The 22,026-nt window shown below is 57.9% G+C and overlaps 1 protein-coding gene across 2 annotated transcripts; it reads left to right on the top strand.

Moving 5' to 3' along the window:
- The first annotated feature begins 12,802 nt into the window (after nt 1-12,802).
- WBP2 (WW domain binding protein 2) lies at nt 12,803-21,444 on the top strand. 2 transcript variants are annotated; one of them, XM_056138171.1, is made up of 8 exons: nt 12,803-12,951; nt 15,225-15,333; nt 18,460-18,595; nt 19,008-19,100; nt 19,980-20,114; nt 20,214-20,339; nt 20,558-20,634; nt 20,723-21,444. In XM_056138171.1, exons 1-8 carry the CDS (start codon nt 12,893-12,895, stop codon nt 20,774-20,776), a joined length of 789 nt encoding a protein of 262 aa, XP_055994146.1. In that variant the 5' UTR covers nt 12,803-12,892; the 3' UTR covers nt 20,777-21,444. The 2 variants fall into 2 exon arrangements, with proteins under 2 accessions (XP_055994146.1, XP_055994148.1); XM_056138173.1 differs by lacking the exon at nt 19,980-20,114.
- The last annotated feature ends 582 nt before the right edge of the window (nt 21,445-22,026 follow it).

The following is a 22,026-nucleotide window of genomic DNA, read 5'->3' as shown; positions in this document are numbered from 1 at the left end:
CTAGCCCTATTTATTTATTGGTTTTAGGCCCCATTGGCAATGCCCAGGGCTGGCTTCTGGCTGTGCTCAGGGATCACTGCAGGCAGTGCTCTGGGAACATGATGCTGTGCCAGGGACTGAACCCTAAGCACTTTACCGTCTGTATTCTCTCTCCTGGCCTTACTGTTTGTTTCATTTGTTCATTCATTCATCTTGGTTTGGGGCCACACCCAGCGGCTTCCTCCAGGCTCTGCACTCATCTTACTGGGCTGGGGGACCCTATGGGGTGCCAGGGACCAGGTGCCAGGCAAAAGACAAAACACCCTCCCCTCTGTGCTGTGGCTCCGGCCCGCGGGGATTTTATCTTCAATGCTACGGTCACTGTGGGGCCCACCTCTGGGTGTCCACAAGCGAACAGTGTCTATGGTTCCCCCACAGACAAGGCCTGGCTCTGGGCTGGGGCAGGACAGAGTGAGACGGAGAGCTTCTTACACGCTCATCCTGGGAAGTGGTTGCCCCCAACCCAGGCCCAAGCCTGGGCAGCTGAAACAATGGACAGCTCTGTCCTGGGAGGCTTCTGGCCTCTCTCCCGGCCAAGGGGGGACGGGGCCCCAGGATGCCGGCCTGCAGGGGGAAGGGGCCGTCTCTGTCCAGGCCAGGCCCCCTCCTGCTTCTCTGAGGCCCAGATGCGCCCCAGAGAGGGGCGGCACCCTGTGGCGTGTGGGGGAGGGGCAGCCTGGGACCCAGGTTGGACAGGACAATGCCGGGGTTATGCAGTCAGACAGGGGAGGCCTTACTGGCCATACAAGTCCTGCCCTGGCGCCCTCCAGGCTAAAAATAGCCCCTCCTCAGGAGCCCCGTTGCCTGGCAGCTGGGATGTTGTTTTTCCGGGCGGGGTATCTGCCTCTGGGGCGCTGTTCTCCCCACAGTCCCGAGAGTCCGGCCAAGCTGGTGGCTGCTCTCCTTGCTGGCCCCCTCATCCACCTGGCGACTCCCCTGTCCCAGAGTTTCTCTCCTTCCCACGCTCTCTCCCCAGGCAGAGAAGCTAGGGGTCCCCCGCCCAGCACACACACACACACACACACACACACACACACACACACATGCACGCGCGTGCCTGCCACTGGTCAGGGCTCAAGGCCTGGCATGGGCAGGGCTTCCTGGCAGGAAGTCAGGCCTGATTTGTCAAGTCCTCAGCACCCAGACACTGGCAGGACCATCGCCAGCTTCCAGAACCTTCCATGTGAGGCTGTGCACCCAATTCCAAAGTTCTACGCTTCCACCTTCCAGGCTCAGAGCGGGCACGGGCTCCGGCACAGCGGAGGGAGTGCATGTGTCAGGTGCTGGGGGGAGGGGGGCCTCCCCAGCTGATATGTTCTTCGCCTCCCTCCCTGCCTATACTTGGTGACCCTGGGACAGGAGAAGAACATGACAAGACATTGTGTGTCTCTGCGTGGTCCGGGCCTTGTACATGTGTAGCTGGTGAGAAAATTGACCCTGTAGGGGCCTGAGCAATAGGGCCCTTGCCTGGCATGTGCCCTCCCCAGTTCTATCCCTAGCATGCCACAGGGTCCCCTGAACACTGCCAGGAATGATCCCTGAGCACAGAGCCCAGATGGAGTCCTGAGCACAGCCAGGTGGGGCCCAAAATCAAAAAGCTAAATAAGTCCTCAATGAGGCTGGAGAGATAGCACAACGGGTAGGGCGCTTGCCTTGCACGCAGCCGACCTGGGTTCGATTCCCAGCATCCCATATGCTCCCCTGAGCACCACTAGGAGTAACTCCTGAGTGCAGAGCCAAGAGTAACCCCTGTGCATCGCCAGGTGTGACCCAAAAAGCAAAAATAAATAAATAAATATAAATAAATAAACAAGTCCTCAAAACCTTGGAACTGTGGAACGAACAGCTACAGCTTTCGTTACAGCGAGTCTCTTTCTCAGGGCCCCAGTGAGCCAGGTGTGTAAATTGGACATCTGAGTACTTCAGGACCCCAGATTTGATCTCCAGCACTGCCTGGGTCCCCCTGAGAATGCGGAGTGTGGCCCCCCAAAAAAATCCAAAACTGAGAAATGAGGCTGGAGCAGTAGCACAGGGAAGGGCGCTCGCCTTCGTGCACCCGAAGAGGGCTCAGTCCTGGCATCACAACCCCCCAAGATGGGGTAGGCACTCGCCCTCAGGCGCCCGAAGCAGGCCCAGTCCTGGCATCAGAGCCCCCCGAGGCCCTCCAGGAGTGATCCCTGAGCTCATAGCCAGGAGGAAGCCCTGAGCACCCCTGGGTGTGCCCACCCTCCAAGAAAAGTCAGAAAACTAATCTTTTGGGGGAAGGGTAGGATGTCAAACCCAATGGTGGTCAGGGCTCACTCCTGTGGGCTCAGGGGACCATATGAGGCGCCAGAGATTGAGCCCAGGTCAGCCACATGCAAGGCAAGTGCCCTACCCTCTGGAGTGTCACTCCAGCCCCAAGCCACCAATTTTGCCCCAAAACCCTCCTACAACTACAGTGTTCAGACAAGGAAACTGAGGCACACAGGAGGGCAGGAACTGCCATGACTCACCCTGTGCAGGGACAGTGGCCTGTGCTCAGGAAGGTGGGAAAACACACATTCACTGTCACACTCACACACATCACACTTACACAGACACGCACACACTCATCCACACATATAAGCTCATACACTCACATTTTTGATCACACTTATGCACACTCACACACACTCACACTAAAGCACACATACAAACCCTCATTCACACGCACAATCCACACACACACATGCATAGTCATCTACATGTGCATGCGTGTTTATGCCCATGCAAACTTTCCCAGACAATCACACACACACACACACACATTCTCCCATTGCGCCAGACACACCTACAGATGTTCATACATAACATCTGTATGTTCATACTAGACATACCTACAGATGTCACATACACATGGACACACAATACACTCACACACATTCACACAATGCACCGAATCCCACATTCGCATGTACACACTCAGTACATACACACCACCCACTTCCCACTGCTCGGCTGAGTTTGGTTTCAGCAGGGGGCCCCCAGCCCCCTCAGCCCTGCAGACGCACATAATGGGCTGGAGAGAGACGGTGACAGGGTCTGGCTCCTGGGCCGGGCACGCTGCCAGTCTCCTCTGGTGCTTTGTTTTCTGTGGGAAAATGCGCTGAGTGCCCAAACAAGGGCCCGCAGTGGATTTGCCCCCTCCCCTGCCTTTCCTCTTCCTCCTGCACCCCCTCCTCAGCAGGCCTGACTGAAGCCCGGGCAACAGGGCGAGGCTGGACCCAGACTGTGGCTGAACCCCAGGGCTTGGCAGGGAAGACAGGGAAGCCCTGGGAGGGGCAGAGGCTGCAGCTGGCCTGGAGGAGGTGGCCTTTGTTGTGTCCTCAAGGAGGAAAATAGCTTTTGGTTACTGGGTTTGCGCCTGTTCCAGCCCCCTCCCACTTGCGGTCACTCCCCGTGCACAAGGTCAGCACCTGCAGGTGTGGAACAGCAGAAAGCTGCGGGGGTGGGGGTTGTGGGGGGCCGTGGAGGGTTCAGTCTCCTTCCCCCTCACCTCAGGAGGTGGGAGCCCCTCTGCAGAGCTCCGGTAACCTCCTGTGAGGCCGTGTGTGTCCTTTATCTTGAAATGCTTTTTGAATTCCGAATTGTGCTCATAAGAGTTTTGATGGTTTTGGATAGTGAACGGTGTTTCTCGTACTGGCCTTGGAGAATGTTCTGGGGCCTGGGGTAGAATCAGGGAGACCCGTGCACTCCTCTGGGCTGTGTGCCCCATGTCAGGAACGAGGCAGGAAGATTCATCCTTGGGGTGAGGTGGCTCTGGAAAGTGGCAGGTGCGAGGCTGGAGCGATAGCACAGAGGGTAGGGCGCCTTGCACGCAGCCGACCTGGGTTCGATTCCCAGCATCCCATATGGTCCTCCAAGCACCTCCAGGAGTAATTCCTGAGTGCATGAGCCAGGAGTGACCCTGTGATTCGTCAGGAGTGACCCAAAAAGAAAAAAAAAGGTGGCAGGTGCAAGGGGGTCCTCTGCCTCCACCCCTTCCCCAGGAGGAGGAGAACCTGCCCCCAGTGTGGCCCAGGCCTCCCAGCCATACCCCCTTAGCTCCTCCCCCCAGCCCAGCTGCCCCTCTTTGTACACTGAGATTCACAGCTCAGAGACCCAGGGACTTCTGGGGCATCTTCCTGGAAGGCGCTCAGGACCACGTGACAATTCAAGGTGAATGTGGTGACAGCCTGTCAGCTGGCAGCTCTCAGACCCAGAGGAGACCCTCAAGAGACAGCGGGAAAATTTTGCCACCCTCCAATTATAAATTTCCCAGAGATGGGGGTTAAAAATCAAGAGCAAGGGGCTGGAGCGATAGCACAGCGGGTAGGGCGTTTGCCTTGCATGCGGCTGACCCGGGTTCGATTCCCAGCATCCCATATGGTCCTCCAAGCACCACCAGGAGTAATTCCTGAGCGTAAAGCCAGGAGTAACCCCTGTGCATTGCCGGGTGTGACCCAAAAAGCCGAAATAATAAATAAATAAAAATCAAGGGCACTGCTCAGAAGGGACCCTGCAAGGCAGAGGGAGCTTTCTGGAAAGATCTTCCCAAACAGGTGCTGAGCCTCTGGGACCAGGAGTCAGAAAGGTGAAAAGTGAGGTTGAGTGGGCTGGATAGTCAATAAAACACAGAAGGTACTTGCTTTGCCTGCCGCTGACCTGCGCTTGACCTCGTGACCAGATAGGGTCCTCAGAGCACTTCCCGAGTGATCCCAGAGTGCAGAGTCAGGGGTAAGCTTTGAGCATCACCGGGCGTGGCCCCAGAGCCCAACTAAACGTAGCATTGCACTGTAGCACTGTTGTCCTGTTGTTCATCGATTTGCTCGAGCGGGCACCAGTAACGTCTCCATTGTGAGACTTGTTGTTACTGTTTTTGGCATTTCAAATACACCACGAGTAGCTTGCCAGGCTCTGCCGTGCGAGTGGGATGCTCTCAATAGCTTGCCGGGCTCTCCGAGAGGGTTGGAGGAATCAAACCCGGGTCGGCCGCGTGCAAGGCAAACACCCTACCCACTGTGCTATCGATCCAGCCCCAAATAAATGTATATAAATTGACTCAAGGACCAGAGAGAGCACATGCTCTGTAGCTGGAGCCTGGGGTCAGGCCTCAGCACTGCGTGGTCCCCAAAGCACAGCCAGGAATGACCACCAGCACCCACTGGGATAGCTCAAGCAGCTCCAGGTAAGGGCCAAACAAGAAGCACCCAGAGCACAGATGCACTAAGAACTGGGTTTAGGGGCCCAAGAGATAGCACAGAGGGAGGGCACTTGTCCTGCACGCAGCCCATTCCTATCCCCAGCATCCCAGACAGTGCCCTAAGCATGATTCCTGAGCACAGGGCCAGGAGTAACCCATGAGCACTGCGGGTGTGGCTCAAAAAGAAAAACAAAGCAACCCAACAGGGCCTGAGAGATACTTTAGGTGTCAGGGGCCTCAGTGAGCCGGGCTCGGTCCCCAGCACCGTGGATTCTGACCCAGAGGCCCCTGTGTGGCTGCTCTGGTTTGCCAAGAGTGAGCGGAGGTGCCCGGGCTCCCCAGTGCCTGGTCCAACGTAATAACTACCACAGTCACTTAACACAAACAACTAGAAAGAAAAGCACAGCGGGCCAAGGCGGTGCTTCCGCCAGGGCTGAGGCAGGACTCCAGCCACTCTGAGCCCCCCAAATTTCCTGGCGGAGCTCCCCAAGCCGGCATAACAAAGGGCCCCCGAGAATGTGGTCTGAGCAACAGCCCTAGGGGGCTGGATGGGACTGCAGGGGGCTTCTGGAGGGGGTTGGGGGGCTGAGGGGAGCTGGAGGGGGCTGCCGGGGCAAGCTGCAAACCCACAATCTGAGGGTTCCGCAGACCCTCTTTGCCATCGTCTGCCCGAGGCGTCCTGTGCGTCTGATCCATCATCACCCCCGCCATTGTGCTGGTTTATTTTGTGGGATTAACTCTATTTTGTGGGGTAGGGCCACACTCAGCAGAGCTCAGGAGCTACTCGTGGCTTCTTCAGTGCTCGGGGCTGGCTCCTGGCAGTGCTGGGAAGGAGGGACAAAATGGGCACCACTGTGTCACAGCCATGACTGGTTTGCCTCCTTTCTTTTTCTTTTTCTTTTTCTTTTTTCTTTTTTTTTTTTTCTTTTTTTGGCAATGGGAGGGAAGCCATACCCAGCAGTGCTTAGGGTCTGTTTCTGTCTGTGTGCTCAAGAAGGATCCCTGGAAGTGTCAGGGACCCCGTACAATGCTGGGGATCGAGCCAGAGTCACTGCAGAAATGGCCACATATAAGGCAAGTGCCTGTACCTCTTGCACTCTCTCTCCCGCCCAAATCTGCCTTTTTATAAGGGCAACAGCTCTTTTGGGTGAGGGCCCAGGTGAATGACCTCACCAGAAGTAATTACTTCCGCAACCACCCTATTTCCAAATGAGGTCCCATTTTGAAGACTGAGGTAGGGCTCAGAAGTCCAACCCAGGAACCGGGAAGGGTGGCATAGAGGACCCCCTAGGAAGCGGCGAGGACGTTCCTCTTGGCGCCTGGCTTTCTGCCATGCCTTGCCAGCAGGGGGTGCTAGAGGGCCGCACTGGGTGCTGGTGGCTGCGCTTCCTTTGCTGTCCACCCACCTCTTGCAGATCCCACTGAGACCCCAAACCCAGGAGAGCATTAGGCCTCTTCCCTCGGATATGGATAGACTCCCACAGCAGTTCTCAGGTAGAGGAGACCGTGGGGTGCAGGGGACTGAACCCAGGGATCCTCTCCTGCCATGCACCTGCTCCACCTCCTGCTCCCCAGCCTCCGCCCAGTCGTTCCTGTCACCAGCCGGTGTGGTTAGCTCTCCTGTCTGGTCCTCAGCCCAGTTCTTAGTATTCAGGGACCCCTGGAGAGCTACACCCCATTTCCTGGGGTTCCCAAGTTGTGGCAGGGCCAGAGAGCCTCCCTCCCCCCTCCCAGTCTGCTCTGGGCCACAAGTCTGACCAGTTTGCTCTTCTGAGTTTTGGGGGGAGTACACCCAGTGATGCTTAGGGCTTACTCCCAGCTAGGCGCTCAGAGGTCATTCCTGCTGGTGCTCCGGGGACCCTATGAGATGCCAGGGATCAAACCCAGGCCATGTGCAAGGCAAGCGCCCTACCCTCCTATCTCTCTGGCCTCTGTTTGTATTATTTTATTATTAGTAGTTTTTGTCAGTAGCCAGGGCAATGTGGAGAGAAGGAGCTGAGGGTCAAACCCCACACCTTGACGGCTCCAGGCCTTTGCTCTACCACTTGAGCCATATCTCAGGCTGATGATAAGTTCTTTAGTTCACAAAACTGAGAGAAATCATCACTACATAAAAGAAAAACAGTCCACGGGCCAGAGCAATAGCACAGCGGGGACGGCGTTTTCCTTGTACACAGCCAACCTGGGTTTGATCCCCAGCACCATATGGTCTCCCAAGCCCACCAGGAGTGATCCCTGAGTGCAAAAAAAAGAAAAGAAAGAAGAAGAAGAAGAAGAAGAAGAAGAAGAAGAAGAAGAAGAAGAAGAAGAAGAAGAAGAAGAAGAAAGGAAGAAACAAACATAGTCTACAAAAATATGGTTTTTTAATTTTTCTTTAACTTTTTTTGGGAGGATCAGAGCCAGACCTAAATCTTTAGAGAATAAAATTCCAGAATATACTCAAGGGTCACTCCTGGTTCTGCATTCAGGAATCTCTCCTGGTCATGCTTGGGTGGGGTGCCAGGGATTGAACCCAGGTCAGGCATGTGCAAGGCAAGCACCCTACCCACTGTTTCTCCAGCCTGAGAAAATTTTTTTGTTTCTTAGCTGACGTGATTTGATCTCCTAGGAAAGAAAATACTTCAGCTATTTTTAGATAGACTTCCAAGGGCATGAAGGTTTGGTCTGACTTTTCCCTCTGGGGTGCCAAGCAGCTCCTGAAAAGAAGGCTGGGGAGGATAGAAGGAGCCAGAGACCTCAGAACCCACCCACAAATTTTCTCTGCACCTCTGGGCAGTGAGGTTTACGAAACAAACCCGTGGGCGTGCAGAGCTGCAGGAATTTGCCAGGAAGGAGACAGAGAAGGGGCATGTGGCACCAGGTTCCTAGAGCCTGTGCCAGAGGAACTCCTGTGCAGTCTAGAAGGTTCCACAAGAAGGACTCAAAAAAGCAGTGCTGGGCGCCGCTTACAGATCCTGTCACTCGGTCCAAAACCGAGACAGTTGATGGACTGGAGAGATAGGACAGCAGGTAAAGAACTTGCCGTGCAGGTAGCCGGCCCAGGTTCCGTCCCTGGCACCACATAGGATCCCCCAAGTTCCACCAGGAGTGACCCTGGGGGCAGAGCCAGGGCACATGGAGAAGGGTTGCAGCCAGAAATGAGGGCTTTTGTTTTTGTTTTTTCTTTTTTGAGTCACACCTGGTGATGCTCAGGGGTGATTCCTGGCTCTGCACTCAGGAATTACTCCTGGCAGTGTTTGGGGGACCCTGTGGGATGCTGGGGATCAAACCCGGATCTCAGCTGCATGCAAGGCAAATGCCCTCCCTCCTGTATTGTAGCTCCAGCCCCAAGAAGTGAGGGCTTCTGAATCAGGCAGAGCCCATGGCAGATGGGCTGCATGGGACCTGAGGCCTGGACCTGGTCAACAGTGATACCCAGCACCCCCAGCATACACGGAGGGCGCTGCTCGCACTGCGTTCATGTGACCCCATGTTTTTACAGAACCCGCAGGAAGCAGCCAGCTCTTATCTCCCCCACCGACAGACTTCCTGTCAGAGGCCTCTGTGGGGCCTCAGTCACTGGTGCACGTGACAGTCTTCCAGTTCTTAAGCTTTCTCACCCAAACTGGAAGGGCATCCAACCCCCCCACCCCAACCTTCACTGCCTCATTGTCATCCAACTTCCTTCCGTGAAGGGGAGGGGGAGAGGTTAGACTCCACTTTCTTTTTTTGTTTGTTTGGGGGCCACATCCAGTGGTACTCGGGTCTTGCTCCTGGGTCTGCACTCGGGGATGACTCCTGGCTGGGCTTTGGGGGACCTAGGTCAGGCAAACACCCGACCCACCATACTGGTCCAGAAGGCCCTGGTCCTTCCACTTTCCTTTTTATGTTTCTTAGAAGTCACTGACCTCTTACTGGGGGTATTTTTTGTTTGTTTTGTTTGGATTTTTGGGGTCATACCCAGAGATGTTCAGGGGTTACTCCTGGCCCTGCACTCAGGACTTACTCCTGGCATTGCTTGGGGGACCACATGGTATGTCGGGGATCGAACCTGGGTCTCGGCTGCATGCAAGGCAAATGCCCACCCCACTGTACTTCTGTCCCGGTCCCTGGGTGGATTTTCTCACTGAAACTTATGATTATTTAAAATCCACCATTATTGGGCTGCATCTGGCTCTGCCTGTGAGACCTGCATTCCATCCTGGGTGCTGTAAGATGGCCTGAATGCCACTGGGAATGACCTCGAGCATGACCACAGGCTGAGAGTCCCTGAGCACCTCCAGGTGTGCCCCCAACCCCCAATTAAAACCAAAATAAGCACAATTAACAATTAAGCAATGAATGAAGGGACTGGAGAGATGAAGTTAGGGCACTTGCCTTACATGCGGCTGACCCAAGTTTGATACTCAGCACTGCACTTGCACCCTTGGGCACTGCCAGGGTTCACTCCTCAGAACACAGGGAGGAGGAGCCCCGGAGTACCATGAGGCATGGTCCAACCATCCCCTCAAAATAAACTATAATTAAAATATCAGAGCATATTTATATTATTTTTGTTTGGGGGGGGCACATCTGGCAGTGCTCATAGCTTACTCCTGGCTCTGTGCTCGGGGATCACTCCTGGTGGGGCTCAGGAACTATATGGGATACTGGGGACCAACACCCAGGTCAGCTGCGTGCAAGGTAAATGCCTTCCCCAGCACTGTATTATAGCTCCAGCCCCTAGAATAGCATATTTTAGATACTCTAACCCAGACCTAAGTCTTTATAGAATAAAACTCCAGGGATGGAGAGATAGGAAGGCAGGAAAGGTGCTTGCCTTGCACATAGCCGATTTGGTTCCATCCCCGATATCACACGGTCCCCTGAACCCTGTCAGGAGTGATCACTGAGAGCAGAGCCATAAGTAAGCCCAGAGCTATGCTGGGTGTGCCCCCAAATACCTACAAGAATAATACTTCACTGTCTGGTTCTTTCCAGACCTTTTCTGCTAGTTTCTACTTATTATTACTGTTATTGCTATGATTATCATTTTTGTTTGGGTAGCTGCACACCACAGTGCTTGTAGTTTATGTGGGGTCTCTCCAGGAGGTACTCAAGGGACAGTGTGGAACGTAACCAGGGACTCCCAAAACCAAAGTAGGTTTCAACTCTGAGCATCCCTCAGCTGTCTCCTCACTCTAGCTTCCATTTGGAGGGAGGAGTGAGCCACGATCGGTGATGCTCAGGACTCACTCCTGGTGAGTCTTGTGTGGTGCCAGGGATTGCCCCCGAGTCAGCTGTATGGGAAGCAAGCACCTTCCCCCCCACGGGGTCTCTCCAGTCCCACATATTCTACCTTTTAAACCAACGGCAGCTCTGCACTGACTTATTAGGGAACGGTCACCACGGAGTCTGACTTCATTCTTTTCAAAGGCAGCTTGAGATTGCATCGGCCCAGATCCTCTGTCCCTGCCGCCCGTTTCCTCACACCTCTCTCTCTCATGCATCAGCCAAGGCCTGCAAGTTCCAACCTGGTTTTGCACAAGACCTCGCAGAAAGGCATGAGCTGTTCCATCATCTTCTCCAGGGAGGTGTTCTTAGTCCTGGCACCCCAGAAACGACTCTGAAAAGGGCTGGAAAGATAGCACAGCGGGTAGGGCATTTGCCTTCCATGCGACCGACCCGGGTTCAATTCCCAGCATCCCATATGATCCTGAGCACTGCCAGGAGTAACTCCTGAGTGCAGAGCCAGGAGTAATCCCTGTGCATCTCCAGTTGTGATCCAAAAAGAAAAAAAAAAAGAAAGAAAGAAACCTCTCTGAGGGTGTAAGCAGGTAACTTGGGGGGCTGGTGCGAACACTCCACACACTCCCCAGCACCAGTGGTCCTCTGAGCACCACGGAAAGCAAGCCCCATCCCCAAGTCAGGAGCAGGCCCTGAGCACCACCGTGCGGTGCTCCATAACAAAAGGTTAGGAAACCAGCTGACTGCTTAGGCCGAACTCTGGTCTTAAGATTAATAATGTGGGGCTGGGGTGATAATACAGTGGAGAGGGCGTTTGCCTTGCACGCGGGCAAACTGGGTTCAATCCCCAGTATCCCATAGGGATTCCCCCAGTAGTCAGTGATTCCTGAGTGCTGAGCCAGGAGCCAGGAGCCAGGAGCCACCACCATGCTGAGACCACTCTCCGCACACATGAAGGTACTGGCAGAGGGACAAATCCACGCGGGTTCCGGGGCCGAGATCTTCAAGCCTACTCGGATTGGAGTCGAGCATCCTCCACCCAGATCCTCCAAATTCCAGTAGGCGGGGGGTCACACCCACCACCTGGTCCCCTGGTGCCGTGTAATCCCATCAACGGCCAAGACTCAGAGACTATAAAATCCAGCTCCCGGAACCGCGCAGCCGCGAATGCCTCGAACATCTTATCACGACATCTTTTTATGACATCTTATTATCTCATTCCTACTTTGGACAAACTTGCAGGCTATCGAATGTAGCCTGCCCACAGGGCAGAGTCTGGCAAACTCCCCGTGGCGTACCAAATATGCCAAATACCAGTAACAATGATGGGTCTCATTCTCCTAAAGAGCCTTGAATATTATCTTAGGGCTAGGATGAAAGAGATGTTACTGGGGCCTGCTCCAGGCAATCGACGAATAACAGGATGATGAAATTAAAATGAAAATGAGCCAGGAGTAACCCCTGAGTATTGCCAGGTGTAACCCAAAAAGAGAAAAAAAAAAAAAGATGAATGATGCTCCAACACTGTCCTGAGCCGCCCCTCCTCCCAACACTCCCCTCCCCCTCGGGGGTGGGGCCGCCCGGGGCTGCGTCACAGCGAGTGAGTCAGCCTCGTCGCTAAGCGGCTGATCTCACAAGGCGCCCAAGTCTGGGCTAAACCTTCCAAGCCAGGGCGCGGCAGGGAGGGCCTACGGCACAGCGGGAACATTCCAGAGGGAGCAGCGCCACCGCGAGGCCGGGCGCGGGAGGCGGGCACCGGGAGGGGGCGCTGCGGGCCCACCTAGCGGCTCCAGGCCCCCCAGCGCCCCCCACGCAGGCGGAGCCTCTCGGACCCGGCTTTGGGGCCGTAGACTGACTTTCACAAAGCGGGTGGCAGTTTTTTTCGGAATTTCCAAGCCGGCCCACACGTCCTGCCCCGTCCCACTGACTACACAGAGTAAAACGCTCCCTAAGCGACCTGAGCAGATGACAGGCGTAGGTCACCCTCACTCTGCCGGTTTTTGAGTTCAGGGACCTTAAGACCGACCACCCCGTGACGTGTCCAAGTGTTTATTCCGGGGCCTCTTGGGGACAAGGTGGGGACTGGGGAGGGGGGAAAGGGCGCTGGCCAATTAGTTATGCAATTAGTGAACTCCAGCCAACCCTATCGGCTGAGGGACTACAAATCCCAGAGGGTCCGCACCCTTGGAGCCGGGAGAGGCGGCGGCGGGGAGGCGCACTGCCTTCTGGGAGTTGTAGTCCTAAACTTGTTTGTGACGCAGGCGAAACCAGAGCGCAGGGAAAGAGGAAGCGAGTGCTCTGTGACGCTCGCGGTCAGGTGGTTGGACGAGCCTCGGAACGAGAGCTGTGATTGGCTGGCCCCGAGACGAACGGTGCGGCGGGGGGCGGGCCGAGGAGGCGCGCAGGCGCACTGCGTCGCGAGTCTCGGGACCCTGCTCCGAGACTATGGCGCTCAACAAGAACCACTCGGAGGGTGGCGGAGTGATCGTCAACAACACCGAGAGGTGAAGCCCCAGTGCGAGGGGCGCGGGACATCGTGGGAGGGCGCGGAGGCGGGGGCGGCGGGCGTCCGCACGCCGGGGCGGCGGGGGGCGGGGGCGTGGGAGGGTCGCGGGGGAGGGGCCGATTTCGGCTGGTTGGGGGCGTTTGGGGGCGGGGGGCATCCGGGCGGGGATCGGCCTGGGCCCTTCCCAGAGTCGCTTCCTTCAGGGGACTTGGGAGCCGCGGGCGGGGGTGTTTACGTTACTCCCGGGCCCTGCGCTGCTTCAGGTGACGGGGAGGGAAACTGAGGCCGGGTCAGGGGCGTGCCCGGGATGACAGCGCCGGGGAGGGCGTTGGCCTGGCCCAAGCCGCGGCGGGCTCCGTCCCCGGCACCCCCAGATGGTCCCCGGAGCCCTGCCGGGTATCGGCCCAAGCTGAAGAACTGCATGAATAAATAAAGTCCCTGGCCCGAGTGCGCTGGACCGACCGCGCTCGGCTAGAAGCCGGTGCCTGGGAGGGACCGTGTGTCAGATGTCGCCTGCTCCCCATCGCACTGTGGTGCACTCTCTCTCCTCCAGCCTCGGGGGATCCGGGCCTGAGCACCCCTTGGAAGCCTTAGACCCCAGGAGGAGGAAGCTGTGTCCTGGGGGTGGCCCCCGCCACTGTGCCAGTGCAGTGTCCCCAGCTCAGCCTCGCTCCCGTCCAGCAGCCCCAGCGCGGATAGGATGACAGGGTCTTAGCGGACTGGGCTGCTTTTTCCCTCCTGTAGGGCGCCTGGGCCGTCCGGCTTGGCGCAGGCCACCCCCTTGCTTAACCTCTGTACTCTCCCCTCTGACCCCATCTCCTTGCCTGCCGCACATTCCTCCCTGCCAGAGACTCTTAACCTTTGGAAAGTGGAAGAAGTCTCATGGTACCGTGTGGTCCGAGACCTTGTTACCTTTCATTTTTCTGTTGTTTTTGTTTGGGGGCGGTGCCCACCTGTGTTCGGGCCTTACTCCTGACTGTGTGCTCAGGGGTCACTGTGGTTATGCCCAGGGGGCCTTAACGTGATCCCAGGGAACACACCAGGGTCAGCCGTGTGCAAGGCAGGCCTCCCTGCCTGCTGTGCTATCTCTCCAACCCCATCTTTAATTAAAGATTGAATTTAATTTAATCTTTAGAAAAAAAAATTTTCTAGTTTGTTTTGGGGCCGCACCTGGCGTGCTCTGGGGCTGCTACCGGCTCTTTAGAGCTCAGGGTGGTGTTCAGGGGAACTTTTGAGGAGCTTGGGATTAAATTCATCCGAAACAAGAACATTAACTGCCGTTACCCTCTCTCTGGCCCTATTTCAATATTTTTTTTTTTGGTGGAGGTCACACCCAGCAGTGCTGGGGGAACCATGTAGTACCTGGGCGGGAACTTGGGGTCACATCCACATAAGGCGTGCACTCCCGCCCACGCTATCTCCCAGGCCACCCTTGTTATCTTTCCCTTGGGGAAACGTCACATTCTGCTGGCTGATAGCAGTGGCACGGTCAGCCTGGCACCCTCCTCCCAACCCCCTGTGGTGGTAAATGAACACCCTCTCTTGGAATGGCTTTTTAAAATTTCTCTTTGAAATACCTTTTCTTTTTCTCCCAGTAAAAATTGGGAGGGAGGGGGGCAGACAGCCATAGTACAGCAGGTAGGATACTTGCCTTGCAAGCGGCTGACCTGGGTTCAATCCCTGGCATCCCATATGGCTCTCATGCCAGGAGTGATCCCTGAGTGCAGAGGCAGGAGTAAGCCCTGAGCATCTCTAGCATGGCCCCCAAACAAATATTTTTTGGACGGGAACTGTATCTCTCCCGCTGGACGTTCTCCCTGTGTTGCGGGTTTGGTGCTGCGAACTCATACTCGGCTTTGTTTGAGAAAGTGCTTCAGCCTGATGTCTGCAAAGCACCAGTTTGAAACTTTTTTAGTTTTGGGGTTTGGGTGGTGGATGGTGCTGGGGATTGAACCTGGGGCCTCTTGCATATCACAAACTTTGTGACTGAGTTTTGAGTTTCCTTGTGCCCGAATGGGAGCAATAGGACAGCGGGCAGGGTGTTTGCCTCACAGGAGACTGACACAGGTTCATTCCCTGGCACCCCCTTAGGGTCCCTTAGCCCCACCAGGAGTGAACTCTGAGCACTGAGCCTGAAATAAGCCCTGAGCACTGCCAGAAGAGGCTGAAAACCCCAAATCAGGTTTCCTTGCAGCCTGGCAGCGGCTTAGGGCCCATGTCAGGGTCGGGGGTTGGGGTCATGGCCAGGCTCCTGAGGTCTCTCTCCCACAGCATCCTCATGACCTACGAGCATGTGGAACTTACATTCAACGACATGAAAACTGTGCCGGAGGCTTTCAAGGGGACCAAGAAAGGCACCATCTACCTTACCCCCTACCGGGTGAGTTGCAGCCGGAGGGAGGTTTGGGGACTGCAGTTGTGGGGGGCCGAGGAGCCCCCATGGCCTCTCACCATACCTGTCCAGGCCGTGAGTCCAGAGTGCTGTGGAGCTGCGGCTGCCCAGGCACATGGCCGGAGGCCCGGAGGAGGGGTGGCCCCTGCGCCGCTCCGGAGTGGTCAGTGCTAACAGGATGGGCTCAGGTCTGGGCAGGGAGCCCGGCTTGGCCAGCAGAACCGGATCGGCCTTGCTCCCGAGCGGGTCTGGCCTGCGAGTGCCCATAGCTGCCCAGAGCTTTTTTTTCTTTCTTTTTTTTTCTTTTTGGGTCACACTCAGCGATGCTCTGGGATTACACCTGGCTCTGCACTCAGGAATTACTCCTGGCAGTGCTCGGGGGACCATATGGGATGCTGGGAATCGAACCCGGGTCGGCCACGTGCAAGGCAAGTGCCCTACCTGCTGAGCTCTGCTGTTACTCCAGCCCCAGCCCAGAGCTTTCGAGAACGGCCTGTGGCCTGCTGTGGGTAGGTCCAGCGGGCAGGTGGTAGAGCAGTGTCTCCGTCCTACGTGCTGGCAGAGTTGCAGCAGCGTCAGTCACAGACGGGCACCGTGGGTGTGAAATGGAAGCTCCCCCCGCGCGGGCACAGTCTCCTGCTCATGCTCCACCCTCGTGTCCTCGGTGCCCCCCACCCCCACCCCATCCTGCCTCTGTCTGCCTGCAGCCCTCCGCCCTTCCCACATGTTCCCCCTGGCCGCCCGTCGGATCTTCTGCATTTTGTTTCCTGACACTGGGCGGTGCCTGGCTCCTGTGGGCAGCTCTGGCTGGTGCTTGGTTGCTCCCACATGCTGGGGGGCCCTGGGGCGCTGGGATCAAAGCTGCTCTCCCACATGTGCTCAGGCCCTTTGAATCTCTCCCTGCCCCAAGGGCTTCTCCTTGGGCCAGAATGATAGTCCAGCAGATAGGGCGCTTGCTTTGCAAATAGCTGACCTGTGTCCAATGCCCAGCGTCCTTATGGCCCCCCCGAGCCCTCCAGGAGTGACCTCTGAGTGCAGAGCCAGGGGTAGGGGGACTGAGCATTGCTGGGTGTGACACCTCCCCCCACCACCACCAAAAAAAATTAGGAAAAGCGCTCTTTAAGGCTGCTCTGGGCTCTGGCTTTGTGCGTGACTAATTCTGGTTCGATTCCCAGTATCCCATATGGTCCCCTGGGTACTACCAGAAGTGACAGCCAGGAGTAACCTCTGAGCATTGCCAGGTGTGGCCTCAAAATCAAAAAAAATCAAATAGAAAAGGCTCTCTGCCTTGCCTGCGGCCTACCCAGGTGGTCAACCCATCACCTTTTGGTCCCCCAGGTCCTGCTGGGAATAAGCCCTGAGTAGAATTGGATGTAGAAAAAAGGGCAGGGGGGGGGAGGGGGAAGGACCATGGCTAGGAAATGACTCTGCATTCAGAGCTCTGCCCGGGTTCCGGCACAGGTGTCCACAAGGGCACAAGGGGGGCAGCCCACAGAGGTGGCGGCGGGCATGTGGGGGGGGTTTATGGTACTTGGCCTCTGCCAGCTGGAATCCTGGCTTCATCCTGGCACCACCTGGTCCCGGAGCCCTGCTGAGCCCCTGGCATGCTGTAGTCATCACGGCGACCTCAACAGAAGGGAAAGGGGGTTTTGTTGTTCTTGTTTGGGGGCCACCTCGGCGGTGCTCAGGGATTACTCTTGGCTCTGCATTCGGGATTACTCCTGACAGTGCTTAGGGGCCATCTGGGGTGCTAGGATAGAACCTTGAGAGGCCATATGGGGTGCCAGGATGAAACCTGGGCCTACCGCATGCAGGGCAAGCATGGTACCCGCTGTACTATTGCTCCAACACCAGAGGGTTTTAAAAGAAAAATTTTTTATTTGGCTTTTTGGGCCACACCTGGCGATGCTCGGGTTATTCCTGACTCTGCTCTCAGTAATTATACCTGGCAGTGTTTGGGGACCATTTGGGATGCCGGGGTTCAAATCTGGCTCAGCCATGTGCGAGGGAAATGCCCTCTCTGCTGTAGAGAGGATTTTTTAAATAGTGGGTTTTTCTGTGGGAGGGCCCGCAGCCCCTCACTGCAGGTCTTTTTTGTTTTGATTTTTTTAGTGAGCGATAGCACAGCGGGTAGGGCGTTCGCCTTACAAGCGGCCAACATGGTCGACCCGAGTTCGATTCCTCCGCCCCTCTCGGAGAGCCTGGCAAGCCACCGAGAGTATTCGATATGCCAGACACAGTAACAACAAAGTCTCCAATGGAGACGTTACTGGGCCCGCTCGAGCAAATCGACGATCAACGGGAGGGACTTTACCTTTACCTTTTTTAGTGAAGCAGTATAGTTATTTTGGTTTTTGTGTTTGTTTTGTTTTTGTTTTGGGGGCATACCTGGCAATGCTCAGGGCTTACTCCTGAGTCTGCACTCAGGAATTACCCCTGGCAGTGCTCAGGGGATCATATGGGGTGCTGGGGAGCGAACCTGGGTCTGGGTTGGTCTCAGCTGCATGTAAGGCAAACACCCTACCCCCGGCACTATTGCTCCAGCCCGTAAGCTACTTTTTAATGAACAAAATGTACTTAGACATGAGGAGAGAGGTGGAGAGGAGGGTGTATGTGTTCAAGAGGGAACACGGGCTTCTCCAGAGGGGAAGAAGCAGAAGGAGAGAGAGTTTTCGAGTGAGACGGGGCCGGAGAGAGCTGCTGTGCTCGCTGTGGCTCTCGGCCGGCCAGATGCAGTCGCCCGGGCCCCTGCGGTGCCGAGGGCCTGTAACCCTCGGGGGACCTCGTGATGGGACCAATGCAGGGTCTGCCGTATTCAGGGCACAGACCCCTCTCTCTGGTCCAGTTGTCTTGTTTGATTTTGACAACAAGCTTCCCAGAGGCCAGAGATAGTACAGGGGGTAAGACCCTCGTCCTGCGTACAGCTGACCGAGTTTCGAGCCTCAGCCCTGCCAGGAGTGAGCCCTGAGCACAGCCAGTGTGGCCTCCAAATGAAGCAAAAGTAAAGCTGCTCCCTAGAATTCGAATGCTGAGCTACCGCCCGGCCCCTTCCCTGGCCCCTGACGGCCACCCTGATCCTGCGGGTCCCACTCAGTGACAGCCTGTCCTCTGCAGATCATTTTCCTGTCCAAGGGCAAGGACCCCATGCAGTCCTTCATGATGCCTTTCTACCTGATGAAGGACTGTGAGATCAAGCAGCCCGTGTTCGGCGCCAACTACATCAAGGGGACAGTGAAGGCCGAGGCCGGAGGTGGGTGACAAGGCCTGGCGCCCCCGATGCATCCTCTCTGGACCCTTATCCAGGCTATGTCCACTTCCAGGATCAGCTCCAGGAGCTGGGGCGTCCGGGGGTGTGCCTGGGGGGTTGGCACAGAGCCTGGCACACAGCAGGGACCGGTGTGGAGTTCTGGGGACACACCAGCTGCCCCCCTGAGACCCCAAACCTCTCAGCCCCCTCATGCTCTGGCCAAGCATGGCTGTCCAGAAGCCGTTGGGCCTCCCTGGGCATAGCTGGCCTGGGCTCCCAGGCCTGCCCTGAGTCCCGGGCAGCTCTAGCTCGACCCGGCCACAACTGCCACCCATCCCTGCTCCTGGGGGTGGGAGGACATGAGTCTCAGTTGGGGGAGGCCACCCCCCACCCCCTCTTGTCCCTTGGTCCACAGGCGGCTGGGAAGGCGCGGCTACCTACAAGCTGACCTTCACGGCGGGGGGTGCCATCGAGTTCGGCCAGCGGATGCTGCAGGTGGCTTCCCAAGGTACTGCCAGCGCCAGGACCGCCTTTGCTTGCTCCCAGGGCAGCTCGGGTTCGGCTCCTGGCTCTGCACCCGGGGTCACTCCTGCCAGGGCCCCGGCCCCATGCGGGGCCCGCCAGACTGTTGCTCCCACCCCTGTTTGGTGTCTGACGCCCTGTGAGGGGGGCAGAGCCGGGTCCTGGGAGGTGCCCCCGTGCTTCCAATTCCCCTCCTCCCCAGAGGCCTTGGGCTGCCCGCTCCTCAGTCCCTGGGATGTGTGCCTGAGACCCTCCTCTGTCCCCCACTGCCCCGGCCCTGCGCTGACCCTCCCCCGCCCCCTCCTGTGCATGTCCCCTCCCCCAGCAGTCCTCCCTGACCTCGTGTCCCCCTCCTCCTGGTAGTCCTCCCCAACCCTGTGTTGTCCTCCTCCTGGCAGTCCTCCCTGCCTGTGTCCCCCTCCTCCCCGTGGTCCTCCCTGACCCCGTGTTGTCCTCCTCCTGGCAGTCCTCCCCTACCCCATGTCCCTCTCCTCCTGGCAGTCTTCCCTGCCCATGTCCCCCCTCCCTGTGGTCCTTCCTGACCCCGTATTGTCCTCCTCCTCCTGGCAGTCCTCCCTGCCCGTGTCCCCCTCCCCGTGGTCCTCCCTGACCCTGTGTCCCCCTCCTCCTGGCAGTCCTCCCTGACCCCATGTCGTCATCCTGGCAGTCCTCCCTGCCCGTGTCCCCCTCCTCCCAGTGGTCCTCCCCGACCCCATGTCCCCTCCTCCTGGCAGTCCTCCCCGACCCCGTGTCCCCCTCCTGACCCCGTATCCCCCTCCTGCCCAGGCGGGAGCGGAGCGGGCTGGGGGGAGTGGTCTGCGCTCGTCCCCAGCGCCACTCACATCTCTCTCCCATGTCCTTGTAGCGTCCCGAGGTGAGGTCCCCAATGGAGCTTACGCCTACCCCTACATGCCCAGCGGGGTCTATGTGCCCCCCCCGCCCGTCGCCAATGGAATGTACCCCTACCCTCCCGGCTACCCCTACCCAGCGCCCCCACCTGGTGAGTGCCCTGTGCCCGCCCCCGCCCAGGCCAGGGGCGGGTCTCGGAGGGGGGTGTGGGCCCCTCACACCCATCTCTCCCGTTTCTCCCACCAAGCAGACTTCTACCCGGGGCCACCCATGATGGATGGGGCCATGGGCTACGTGCAGCCCCCGCCGCCGCCCTACCCCGGGCCCATGGACCCTCCTCCGGTCAGCGGCCCTGATGCCCCCTCGACATCCGCAGGTGAGACCCCGAGTCCAGCCCCTGCCTCCCACAGCCGCACCCCTGGGAACGGTGGCCAGGGCCCAGCCTGGTGGGGGCCAGACCTGTCCCCCTCAGCCTGAGTGCCGGGTGGGGATGAGGTGTGAGGGGAGGGCTGGGCTGCCTGGGGGGGTGGGCAGGGTGGCCGGGAGGGCCTCGGCAGCCGGCCTGGCACTGACCCGGGCCCGTTTGCTCCGCAGCTGAAGCCAAGGCAGCTGAAGCGGCTGCCAGCGCCTACTACAACCCGGGCAACCCACACAATGTGTACATGCCTGCAGTAAGACCCCGGGGCCGTGGGGGGGGGGCAGGAGGTGGGGACTCCCGAGGACCTTCCTCACCTGACCTTGCCTTCCTTCCTTGCACAGAGCCAGCCTCCCCCACCCCCCTACTACCCACCAGAGGACAAGAAGACGCAGTAGACCCCGTCCTGTCCTTCCCTCCCCCGGCCCAGGCAAGAAGACGAGGGGCGCCTCTTGGTCTCCAGTTCTGATGTGCAGATTTGTCAGGACCCAGCCAGGAGGAGAGGGGGGCCCTGAGTGCAGGGCAGCGCCCCCCTCCCCCCACTGCTTGCCCGGTGCCACGCAGCCACGTCACTCGCCCCTCGGGCTGCGTCTTGGCACGGTCGTCCCGCATTCCAGCTCGCGCCAGTAGCTTCCACCTACAGAGGGACTCTTTGGCCACCGCCACCGCCGTCCAGCCCCTGCCTGCCCCCCTGCCTTTCCGGGGCCCCCCAGGCCCTTGTCACATTCCCTCGCACGGGGGCTGCCAGACCCCAGCCCACACCCCGCCCCCAGTGCCTGCTCGGCCGCCTGCCCCCCACTCTGCGACTTTGCGGGTTGCTGGGCAGGGCCCGCCGGCCCGGCCCTTTCATCGTCCCTTTTCCTTCTCAGACTGGAACTGCCCAGTGCTCGTGGGTCCCTCCTGCCATTTGGGGGCGGGAGCACCTGCCCCCTCCTGGAGCTGCCTGACTCACTTGTCCCTGGGCTGGCGTGATGCGAGGAGATGGTTATTTAAAGAGAAGCCCTATTTATTGACACACAAATCCAGTTAATATATTAATGTGAAATAAACCCCCTTTGCACCTTGATTTGTCAGCTGAGAATGTGTACTAGTAAAAACGCAGTGACTGGTGTCGTCTGGCTCCTATGGGTGACCAGGGTGTGTTTTGGGGGGGAAACTGGCCCCAGGCTGAGGCATGATGGGGGTGGGGGACGGGTGGCCAGTGCCCATATTCTCTGTCTTCGCCAGGAGGCCGCTGCGGGTAGAGCATCAGCCCCAGGCCATCGCCTGCCGAGACCTGCGGCCCTGAGCCTCGGGGTGGGTGGGGGTGGGCAGGGTGGGGGTGATGGAAGCTGAGCTAGGGCTCCTCCAGCCGGTTCCTGCCTGTCCCCGGTAGGTAGGCCAGGGGCGGCTTCCCTGGCTGCTTCTTCCTCTGGGGCCCCGCCCAGCGCGCAGGCTTGGGTAACCCCACACAAGGGCATTTGAAAGCACGTTGCTGGCCCTCCTATAGGCGCAGAGGCCCCAGGGCTGTCCCTGGGGCCCAGTCACCTGGGTGGAATGTCCCCAAGGGTGGGGCAGCCCAGGCCGGGTGGAGCCGGCTAAGCAGGTCGAGCACTTGAGCAGGCTCAGTGACACCTCAAATGTGTCAAACATGTCCCTAGGGAGAAGC

This window comes from Sorex fumeus, unplaced genomic scaffold, assembly GCF_029834395.1.
Source record: "Sorex fumeus unplaced genomic scaffold, SorFum_2.1 ptg000128l, whole genome shotgun sequence".
Lineage (NCBI taxonomy): Eukaryota > Metazoa > Chordata > Mammalia > Eulipotyphla > Soricidae > Sorex > Sorex fumeus.
The sequence above is the reverse complement of the archived record's forward strand: the minus strand, read 5'-3'. Positions and strand labels throughout refer to the sequence as shown.

Excerpts from the sequence above, each read along its gene's own strand:
- WBP2 (XM_056138171.1), top strand. The coding sequence starts at position 12,893 with ATGGCGCTCAACAAGAACCACTCGGAGGGTGGCGGAGTGATCGTCAAC. Across the intron at positions 12,952-15,224 it reads ATCGTCAACAACACCGAGAG|CATCCTCATGACCTACGAGC; the intron begins GTGAAGCCCCAG and ends TCTCTCCCACAG. Across the intron at positions 15,334-18,459 it reads TCTACCTTACCCCCTACCGG|ATCATTTTCCTGTCCAAGGG; the intron begins GTGAGTTGCAGC and ends TGTCCTCTGCAG.